At 49.1% G+C, this 11,473-nt stretch overlaps 1 protein-coding gene and 1 long non-coding RNA gene across 7 annotated transcripts in view; one reads left to right on the plus strand and one right to left on the minus strand.

The window, feature by feature from the left end:
- Positions 1 to 11,473, plus strand: part of MLLT6 (MLLT6, PHD finger domain containing) — a 92,368-nt gene that overhangs the window by 57,509 nt on the left and 23,386 nt on the right. For all 6 annotated transcript variants that reach the window (XM_019550252.1, XM_019550254.1, XM_019550255.1 and 3 more), the window contains 2 exons: positions 3,913 to 4,087; positions 5,156 to 5,749. In XM_019550252.1, the coding sequence (XP_019405797.1) occupies positions 3,913 to 4,087; positions 5,156 to 5,749 (769 nt within the window). The remainder of the gene's footprint in view (positions 1 to 3,912; positions 4,088 to 5,155; positions 5,750 to 11,473) is intronic.
- Positions 4,099 to 8,568, minus strand: LOC109320251. Its single transcript, XR_002103760.1, has 3 exons — positions 8,439 to 8,568; positions 7,273 to 8,206; positions 4,099 to 4,812 (listed from the first exon to the last, which is right to left on the minus strand). It is a non-coding gene; the product is annotated as an uncharacterized LOC109320251 (long non-coding RNA).

Here is an 11,473-nt window from a genome sequence, read left to right on the forward strand (position 1 = left end):
GTGTGTGTGTGTGTGTGTGTGTGTGTGTGTGCGCGCGTGTGTGTGTGTGTGTGTGTGCGCGTGTCTGTCTCTCTTCTCCTGACTGTTTCATTTCCCTCTGCCAGCTCATGGACTGGGGACTTGTTCTCCCCATCAGGATTCTTGAACTCAGCTGAGAGGGGAGACCTGTTTGGTTAGGAAATTTTTTTTTAAGAGCTGCATTTTGAGAGGCAGCTGTCACTTGCCCACTGCTGTGGGCTTCTTGCTCCCCACTCCCATCCCCTCCCCACACACGCACACATATATAATGCATCCTGTAAATTTAAATCTCTTCTGGCAGATTTCACATTGAGGAAAAGTTGATAGCTTTGCAGAGCAAAGGTCTCTGTTCAAGCACAGGACAGGTACTACTTAGGCCCCAGCCCAGCAGGCTTCCTTCATCCTATTTCTAATCTGCTGCAGACTTGAGCCCAAGAGACCCTCACTAGAAATGAGATGGGGTTACAATCTTTATTGTTTATTCATCCCTGGACCTACTTTAGGACCAGCCAAGATTGAGGCCCTGCTGTGGCAGGCACTGTGCACAGACACAGTGAGAAAGAAAATCCTGGCCTCACCAGAGTTTACAGGAGAGGAAAGTGAGATACAAAGAAGGGCTCTGATGTTCCCCGGCACGAAGCACGGATGAGAACAGAATACAGGTGTCTTCACGCTAAGAACAGCCTCTTTGTAGAGGCTACCAAGGAAGAGAGAGGCTGCCAGGTATGGCAAGTCTGGCATGTCTGGCTCTGATAGCATCTGGTTTGTGACCCCCAGTGTGTTGCACACAGAAGTCACCAAGACACTCTCCAGGGGCATGGGGTGAAATCCCTGCTCCACTGAACTCAGTGGGAGTTTTCCCATTGGCTTTACTGGGGCCTAGTTTTCATCCCTTGCAATGAGCAACTCTACATCCTGTTCAGTACTGGTCACCAAGCTGGCTTGACCCCTCTGTTAACTCCTTCTTTTAATTTTCCTATCAAGATTTATTTTCCAGCTTAGATTTCACCCCACCACCCGCTGCTGATTCATTATTCACCCCCCACACTGTCCTCCCCTCCCCTCTTGGCATATTGCATTAACAAGAATGCTCTTTGATGTGGTTTCTACCTCCTTCTTGCTTTATTTATGTAGCATTGTGCACCTTGTAAGTCGACCCAAAGAGATGAGTTTATAGAGGAGCCCTGAGGGCTTTGCATCTACTCTGAGTGCCATCTTCAGGGGCTTGTGGTTATTACAGGCAGTATCTCCTTGAGATGTGAACTTTGCCTTCCCTAAGGCAGCCTGTGGAACAGCCTCAATGCTTACCATAGCTCCCAGAAACTCCTCCCCCTCCCATTCTGTCTTTCCCTGGCAGATGCGGAAGGTCGGAAAGATTTTCATACTCCCTCTGTGATCATAAATCAAGAGGGTTTAATCCTCTACATCCAGGAGTTTGTGACGAGAAAATACATATTCCTTCCCAATTTCCACCGCTCCCTTCCTCCTGTCTTTCATATTCCTGGCACATCTGGTATGCATTAGGCTGCCAGCTGTTGAACTGTGCAGAGTGATTAAACCAAGCAGGAGGAACAGGGGTCAATTTTTATCTGGGCATTAATGGGTCTGCATCACAGGCCCATTTGATTAATCCACCCCAAGGAAAGGGCACTTGGAGTTAGGGGCAGTGAAGTCAAGAGCAGGAACCATATTTTTCTATAGTTTGCTCCTGTTTGCCTGTCTGGGGCAATAGAAGAACCTTGTACTAGTTCATGGATTTTTATTTTGGACTGAACCCATCAAGTTTCAGTGAGGGTCAAAAGTCTGACTTTGCAAAAGTAGCATCTTGCAGGTAGTGATTTTTGATCTTTTCTGGGCTAATTTTGAACTGGCAAAAGAATTCTTTGTCCCAGCACAGGTGCCCTGAAGGCTCCCTGGTCCCCATGTATCCCCATTCCCTCTTGGACAGCCCACTGGATTTCCAAGCTCCAGGCGTATCTGGTCAGTTTTGATCCATGTAGGTGGATATGTAGGCTTCTCCATTTCCTGAGGTGCTTTCTGTAGCATCTGTAACTGCACTGTGCAAAATACTGCACCGATAATGGCATTTGGTCAACCATTTACTTTAATAGCTGTCATGGGAGGTTCTAGGTACCCTTCTTGGTTAGCTACCCTGGTGCTCCTGGAGACAATGGCATGTGGCATGGCACTGAAGAGTAGTGACAAAATATAATGGGGGCACAAATGGAGTTGTACTAATAAATTCATCACTTGTAAGCAGCATGGGGTGTCTTACATAGAAACATCACTTCAGAAAGCAGGGGATGAATAGTCTTTGAATAGGCATGACTTCACATGGAATATTATCTTCCATGCTGGGCACCATTTTAGCAAAAAAGATATTGATATCTCTGAGTAGAACCAAAGGAAAATGACTAAGGGACTGGAGAGACTTGCAAGAGCTCATGGCCTGATTCTGACACACTGGTCACTTGCCGAATCTGTTCATCTGAATTAGAGGGGGCCTGTTTGGTGCTTTTGAAAAGAAAGCCCCAAGGACTGGAATTTCCAAAGGTTCATAAAAGAAGCGATCAAATCCTTTTGGAATTATTAGGCCTCTATGAAGAAAAAGTAGCCTAAATCCATGTAGCTCAGCTAAGACAGCATGTATGTCTCCCAGCATTGGAAGCATGTAGAGACCAGAAAACAAAGGCAAGCTAAATAGGGAGCAGAACTAGAATGAGGGGGCGATCTTAAGAAAAGGGAACAAGCTTCCCCACAGTAGGAGCTGGCAGACAATGGAAGGAAGGGTTTCTCAAGAAAAGCAGTAGACAATTCAATGCTTAGTCCTTTTAAACAGCAGCTTGGACTGAGCATTAGAAAACAGGCTGTATGGAACAGCCCTGTGTTAGGGGAAGGGCATATGTCCCGGGAGGTCTTTTCCATCTCTAACATCTCTAACATCTGTGACTTTGCACATGAACACCTTCAGGAGTAAATTGGATGCTTATCTTGCTAGGATCCTATGACCCCAGCTGACTTCCTGCCCTTCGGGCGGGGGGCTGGACTCAGTGATCTAGGTCCCTTCCAGCCCTATTGTCTATAAAATCTATGAAAGTGTTGTCAGTGTCTGGAGATTAAATCTATGCAAAATAATTGTCAGTGGCTTAGCCATGAAGGGGAAATGGGCACTGGCCCCAGTCACTGATCCCAGTAGGGGTGCAAAAATAGCAGAGGCTATGCTGTCGGCTTGGCCACCACCACCATCAGCGCAACCACCAACACTGTGCCAGTGCCATCCAGGGTGCTCAAGTGTCCAGTTAGGTCTCTGGAGCTAAATGGCCCGAGAATATTCTGAGCATCCCTAAACCCTTACTCTGCTCCCCAAAGTTTATGATATCCCAGAGCCTCTTTACATGTCAGAAGGACTTTCTGAGTCCGAAGGGAACCTGGGTGATATCCAGCTAAGCGTCAGAGTCTGCCTTGCATACTGATCAGGACTGTCTCATTGTATCCCTGTGCTTCCTGGATGTATTCACCTGTGAATACATTCAGGGAGCACAGGTGAATACATCCAGGGAGCACATGGATACAATGAGACAGTCCTGATCAGCATGCAAGGCAGACTGATGCTTAGCTAGACATCACCCAGTTGAAGTCAATGGGAGCTGAAACTATGGCGAGCCTAGGGGTCTCAAGTCCAGTGCCCCCAAAACAGCTGGCATATAAAAATGTTTCTTTTTCCCTCCTTTGAATGTGTTGAGGGCATGTAGGAGGAGAATAACTTGGCCCTGGGTTATACCAGGACCATCCCTTCATTAGAATGATTTGTCTTAAGTGGAAAATCAACCAAGAGTGAGCTGATACATACATGTTGGGACTGACTGCACTACCCTCTACTTATGCCCTTTCCAGAGCTCCACCAGCCACCATGAGGGTAATAAGGAGAGCTCTGAGGGCAGCAGATCAGAGGTGAAAGGCAAGAAATCCTCAAGCCATGGCACCAGCCACAAGGGGAAGAAGACGGGAAGCGGGAAAAGCTCAACTGGCTTCAGCTTGGCCACCTCCAGTGGGACGTTCCAGCCTGCAGGTAATGGATGGATGGCAGGGAGAAGAGAAGGGAGGGGAGACCAAGGGAGGGAAGAGAAAAGTGAGAAAATTTTGCATGACACTAGCAAAAGGAGCAAGGATAGCTCCCAAGACAAAGTGCTGGGAAGTGTCTCCCATCTGACAGATAAACTGTGTGGAGAGAAGCATAAACTCACGGAGTTGTTGGCCCTCTGCAAAACTTCACTGACTTCAGTGAAGGAGTCTGACCTTATGAAGTCCCCTTTGTGGGACTGACTGGAACCAGACCTGTCCCTCCAATGGGGCAGGTGGAACAGATTGCAGCCATGAAGTAATTCAGACCTACTTATTAAATTCCCAAGCATTGGCTGCTGATGCTTTCTTAGTACAAATGTCCTAGCTGCTCCTGCCATTGCAGGCACCCTTCTAAAATAGATTACCTTAGAAAATAAAGGGTCTCAACTTTAGCCAGCAGCAGGGAGTCAGGATGCTGGGCTTCAATTTGCAGCTTTGCTGCTGACTCACGGCATTACTTCGGTGAAGTGGCTTTATTTTTCCCAGTTCCTTAGTTTCTCCACTCTCTGTAACACTAGTGAACCACCTCCTGGGGAGGTCAGGAAGTTTCATTACTCTTTATATAAGCCCGTTTGGTCTCACCAGGGAAAGGCAAAGTCTTACTGGGATTAACTCCATGTGGGAGGGGATAAGCAGGTCCAGATGTGGGTTGGAGTCCCTCTCCTGTCTGCACTACAAGGAAAGGAGAATGCTGTATCAGAATAATGGGTGGAGGGGAAAGGATACTGTTCAGAGGCAGCATGTGCAGCACCTGCCCTCCCTTCTTTGGTCTGTGTGTCTGAGCCTTAGGTTTTTGGAGCCCTGGGGATGGACCTGAACTAAAACCCAGCATCTGCAGTCTTCTGAGCTTCAGATTAGAGTTTTATGGGGTCTGCATCCAACTTTAACCTAGCCAGATTCTTCCCAGGACCAGTGGGATGACCACATATTTTTCTACCCCTGCTGTGGCTGCCCTGAGGGGCTGAATCGCTGCTATGGTGAGTCCCACCACCTCTTTCCTCTCTGCTCTCCCTAGGCACTTCATGCAGCTCTTTGCAGTGCTCCCAGGACTTTGTGACATTCCCTAAGCTAGAGCAGGAGGAGGAAAAGTACCGGAAGCCCGTCTCCTCCTCCTCCTCTTCCCACTGCTCCCCACTCTATGAAGGGCAGAAGGGGGACGTCTTCGAGCAGAAGGTGATCTTCTCTGGCTTTGGCTCCATCATGCGTTTCTCCACCTCAGCTGTGAGCCAACAGAGGGGCCGGGACACCTCCCCTGTGGACTACAAGGCCTCGAATCCAGTCAGTGGCCCCTCAGGAGGCGGCGGCAGCAGTGGCAATGGTGGCAGCAGCAGCCACAAGCGCATGCCATCCCTCAGCATTGAGGATGGGGAGGTGCTGAAGGAGAAGAAGCACAAGACCAGCAAGAAAAACAAGCATGGGCCTGGTCGGCCAAAAGGCGGCAAGAGCAAGGAGGTCCTGGGGGCCCAGCTGGCTGGGTCCACTGCTACCTCTGCCTCCCCCTTCTCTGGGGGCTCCCTGGTCAGCGCCAGCATTGGCAACTCATCCCGCTCCTTCAGCCACACGGGGAGCCTGCCCAGTCTCAGCCTGGAGTCCCCGCTGCTGGGTTCAGGTATGTTCCCCGCAGGATCCCACCTCTTGGTCTTGTCTGTCCATGGCACAAAACAAATGAGCCCCTTCCTTACCATGGCACTTGGCTGCTCTAACCTGTCGCAGTTCCAGGTTCTCCTCCTTTTGGCATCTACTTTGGGTCTCTTCCCACCATTCTGGCCATCCTGTCCATGCCCTAGAATCCATTCCAAGGTCCAGGGCAGGTTTTCTGTCTTGGGAGCTGTACTGTAAATCCATCCCAAGTGGGCATTTTACCCACTGTTTGCACAGGTGCCATAAAACTTAACCTGATCCTAGCTTACAAACAAAGGAGCAACCAGGCTGGTTCAGGAGAGGAGGGCATGGATTTGCACAATCAAAACCAGAGGGTGCCGAAATCTGGGCCCCATATGGGGAATGCTGATAAATGGTTCTAATTTTATCTCACTTTTTAAAAGGAAGCCAATTATTAATCAGTGAATACCTATCCTGCTTATCCTCATGGCCAGAAACTGAGCCCTGTTCTGAGATAGTTTTAATACCTCTGTAATCATTTGGTTTAGGGTAGGATTTGGTTTCGCCAGTTGACTGGGTCTGGTAGTAATATAGCTGGTTTTTTCTTCGTTTTTGGGGATAATGCTGGCAGAAATACCTTCATACCAATATAACTATGTCCATAGAAAAACAAAACTGGAAGGGACCTCAAGAGGCCATCACATCCAACCCCGTGCCCAAAGCAGGATAATCCCCATCTAGACTATCCCAGACAAGTGTTTGTCTGACCTGCACTTAAGAATGTCCAACTGCAGAGACTCCCCAGCCACCCTGGGGAATCTGTCCAGTGCTTAGCCACCCTGATAGGGAGGAAGTTCTTCCTAATATTCAGCCTAAATCTCCCTTGTTGCAAATACAGCCCAGTACTCCCTGAGGAGTGGGTTGTGCCCCTTTAATTATGCTGGTTGAAGTCAAGAGGTTCCACTGTTTTGGGTCAGCCAGGCCCAAGTCATCCTTCCCAGCTAAACAACCCTGCCTGCCAGAGTGTAGAGCAGAGGTGCCATAGCTTGGCAGGAAAGAGTTAAGGCAAAAAGGCAGGAGGAGGAGCCTGGCGCTATACTGCTGGGGTTTGACACTGTTCTGGCAGCAGAGTTTGTCATGAGTCTATTGTGGGTTGTTTGCAGATGCTCCTATTTAGGTCAAATTAGAGGGTGGGGGTATAATTTGATTGCAAAGTGTCTGGGAGCTGTGGCCTGTTAGATCTGTGCTGGAGTTGGGGGTGTGGAGAGGTGGCTAGGAATCAGCAGCTTCCACAGGCATGCCAGCGTAACCGTGGGGCCATATTTTTCTCCTCCCTTTGGAACAACAAAGACACGTTTCAAAGAGGGGAGAATCGCTGCCAGGTTCCCTTCTCCGACGTGCTTGTTCTCCCACCCTCCTCCTCCAAGAGGATGTTGGCAGGGACTGGGGAGAATCTGGGCCTTAGGCGCTGCTGCATGCCTGAGTGGCTGGGGAAATCAGACAGGGGCCTCTCAGCTGTCAGTTCCTCACCTTTCCTTCCTCTTCATCTCACAGCACCTTGCTGCCTAGGGATCAGCTGCAGAGCAGGCTGGCTCACTTTTGAGGGCATGTGGTTGAGTGGTTAGAGATAGCAGCAGTGCATAGGACTCTGGAGTTCCCCTCCACTGATCTGTGTCTCCAGGCATAAGGAAGGAAAAGCAGCCTTGTTGTTGCAGCCCCTACATCTGTCTTGCCCAGTGTCCTGCATTTATGGTCCAGAGTCTTTATGCTGAGCCTGTCCAGACAGATCCATCCTCTGCTGTTCTTCCTCCACCACAAGTTGCTTCACTGCTCTGTGCCTCAGTTTCCTTGTCTGGATACATAATAGGAGTGTTGTGAGGCAGCGGAAGGCTTTGACCTCCTCAGAGAAAAGTCTCCCTCCTGTTCTGGGCTCCCAAGCCTGAAAGGGCTCCTTTGTTCATTGCACGCAGGGTCCCAAAATACCAAGGCAAACCATATGTGACCATGCAGTATCAGCCAAAAGTTTTTTCCCCTCCCTTCCATTTTTGCACTCATCGGCTCCTCCCGGGGAGATGTGAAATGCCTCTGATGTGATGTTCAACATTCCAGGCCTCAGCTGGGGACACTCCGTGCCCAGCGGGATGGGCACACTTGGGTCACAGTTTTTCACGTAGCCACTCTTTTCTTCTTTTTTTTTTTTGATGGTGTTTCAATTTTTGGAAAGCTGAGGTAGAGACATTTCAGGCCTGCTATTTCAGAAGAGCTGAGCTGTCCCAGATCCAGCGGAACTGGTTGAAGATGTGAGCGATCACTCAGTGCCCTTTGAAAAAAATCAGGGCAAGATGAGAGCCTTTCAGTGGAGACAGGCAGAGTCTGCAGATGCTCAAACTTCAGGCTCCAGTGCAAAACAGAGTGTGAACCATTGGAAAAGGCTGCTTTGTGGAGTCAATTTCCCCCACTTGAACTGGAATACAACGGGTCCTAGTCCAAGCATCAGAAAGACCATTTTTTGATTTCCAACATAGAAATCATAGAAAATTAGGGTTGTAAGGGACCTCATGGGGTCCAACCCCCTGCTCAAAGCAGGACCATTCCCAACTACAGTAGACCCGCGATTTACATGAGTATTGCATTCTGGGGGAATTTCATGTAACTTTCCCCATAGGAAATAATAGAAGAGTGTACCCCAGAAATACCTTAGTCATAGCATTTTTCCCCTTTTCTCGGCAGAATCGCCTTTAGGAAGCACATCTAGCATCTCATGTATGCATCTTGAGATGCCGCTACCACAATAGCAGCACAGCTCTGCTTGATTCTGCCTGCAAATCTTGTGAGAAGTTTGCATATATACATGAGTGATGTGCATCTCAAGGGACATGTTCCAGTCCAGACCCTAATAAAAAAATTGCGTAAATGCAAGACACACACAAGTTGGAATAGCATACATCAGGGGTCTACTGTATATCATCCCAACCCAGGCTTTGTCTGGCCAGGTCTTAAAAACTTCCAAGGATAGAGATTCCACAATGGCTCTGGGTGACCTGTTCTAGTGTTTTACTGTCCTCCTATGGAGAAAATTGTTCCTAATATCTAACCTAAACTTCCCTTGCTGCAACTTGAGGCCATTGCTGCTTGTTCTGTCATCTACCAGCACAGAGAACAGTCTAGCTCCATCCTCTTTCGAACCCCTCTTCAGGTTGTTGAAGGCTGCTATTAAATCCCCCCTCAGTTTTCTCTTCTCCAGACTCAAAAAGCCCAGTTCCCTCAGCCTCTCTCCAGAAGTCATATGCCCTTCACCATTTATATTATCCTCCACTGAACTCTCCAATTTATCCACATCCTTTCTGTAGTAGGGGGTCCAAAGCTGAACACAGTACTCCAGATGTGGCCTCATCAGTGCTGAATAGAGATATAATTGCTTCCCTGAATCTGCTGGCAATGCTGCTACTAATGGATCCCAGTATGGCATTGGCCTTCTTGGCAACAATGGCACACTGTAGGCTTATACTCAGCTTACTATCCACTGTAACACCCAGGTCCTTTTCTTCAGAGCTGCTGCTTAGCCAGTCAGTCCTCAGCCTGTACCAGTGCATGGGATTGTTCCATCCTAACTGCAGGTCTTTGCACTTGTCCTTATTGAACCTCATGAGATATCTTTTGGCCCAATCCTTCAATTTGTTGAGGTTTCTCTGAATCCTAGCCCTACCCTCCCACATATCTACTACTTCCCACGGCTTGGTGTTATCTGCAGATTTTCTGAGGGTGCCCTCCACCCCATATTCCAGATGATTAGTGAAGGTATTGAACAAAACTGGCCTGAGGACCGATCCCTAAGGCACTCCACTTGATACTGGCCACCAGCTACACATTGAGCCATTGGTTACTACCCTTTGAGCCTGACAATCCAGCCAATTTTTTAGCCACCTTACAGTCCATTCATCCAACCTGGACTTCCTTAGCTTGCTGGCAATAACATTGTGGAAGACAGTATCAAAAACCTTGCTAAAAATCAAGGTATATCACATCCACTGCTCCAGTTGTGCTTTCACCTTCCTGGTTTCATCCCTGCATGTCTGAGAAATACTCTTATACACCTCGCTAATCATATGTCCAAATTTCAACTTCTTATAAGCTTCCTTTTTGTGTTTTAACTCATGGAAAAGTTTCCTGCTAAGCCAAGCTGGTCTTCTGCCATACTTTCTAGTCTTCCTGTACATTGGGATGGTTTGTTCCTGTACTCTCAGTAAGGTTTCTTTAAAATATAGCCAGCTCTCCTGGACTCCTCTCTCCCTCAGGCTGACTTCCAAGGGGAGCTCCTTGCTTATGAGTTCCCAAAGTGTGACAAAGTCTCCTTTGGTGAAGCCCTTACTCTGGTGCTGTCCTTCCTTTCCTCAGGATCCTGAACTCAATCATCCTGTGGTCACTGCTGCCCAAGTTGCCATCCACTACTATGTTCCCCACCAATTCTTCCCTGTTTGTGAGCAGCAGGTCAAGAAGAGCATGGCCCCTTGTGGGCCACTCCACCACTTGCACCAGGAAGTTGTCCTCAGTACTCTCCAAAACCTTCCTGGATTGCCTGCGCACTGCTGGATTGCCCTCCCAGCAAATGTCAGGGTGATTGAAGTCCCCCATGAGAACCAAGGCCTGTGATCGGGAAACTCCTGTTGACTGTTTGAAGAAAGCATTATCCACCACTTCTTAAACAGTTTGTACCCATCTATAATAAGTGGGCATCCCGGGGCTGGTCTAATCGTTGGCCCGCCCACTTGTTTCAGGGCTAACTGGCCACCTACCTCACCTGCCATGCCTTTGATGAAAACAAAATAAAGTTGATAACAAGGTGGGAGGCTGCCCATTTACCTGCCCTGATGCCAAAGACCTATACACAACTCCAAACCTACCCTTATACCATGTCCCATGCCTCACAGATGGCATCCATGGCCTAACACCCAGCCTTAGCATACATAGCCTAACACCCGGCCTATAATCCAGTGTCCTCACACTAGGACTCGCACTCCAGTGCTTTACGTTGGGACTCTCACTCCCATGCCCCCACAGTGGGCTCTCAATCCCTGTGCCCTCACACTGGGCTCTCAATCTCATTTACTCAGCCCCTCCCTTTCCTTGGGCTCCCTGCCTGGCTTGGGGCCCTCTTGGTCCCCTCATCTCCTGGCTAACACTGGGCCACAATCCCCTTGCCCCAGGAGCTTCACACCCAGCTCCTTCATGGTCTTGGGGCCCCACCTCCCTGGAGCCTCACACCCAGCTCCTTCATACATCTCAGGACTTGCTGTGAGCCTGGGCTCTGCCTCAGGTCCCTTCACACAACTTGGGTCCTGCCTCAAGCCTCACTGAAAGCCTGGGCCCTTACTTTGTCTTTGGGCTGTGCTCGCCTAGCCTTTCTCCTCCATGGGATAACCCACAAGGCAGCAGGGGGCTAAGGCTTTCTGGCACCCCATAGTCACCTTTCAGTAGGCACAGGTGTGGCATTTCCCGGAGACTGCCCCACCACCAGCAGTCCCACCACACCATCCAGCCCCAGCAGGGTGTCGTCTTAGGTCATGCCCCAGGACCAGGAACCTCCTGCTATCCCCATAGTTCCTGCCCTGTACCTCCAAGGTCTGAGCAGCAGCTCTGGCCATGTTTCATAGTTTCATAGTAGGTAGGGTTGGAAGGGACCTGAGCAGATCATCTAGTCCGACCCCCTGCCATGGCAGGAAAGAATACTGGG

This window comes from Crocodylus porosus, unplaced genomic scaffold, assembly GCF_001723895.1.
Source record: "Crocodylus porosus isolate Cpor-Errol unplaced genomic scaffold, CroPor_comp1, whole genome shotgun sequence".
NCBI lineage: Eukaryota > Metazoa > Chordata > Crocodylia > Crocodylidae > Crocodylus > Crocodylus porosus.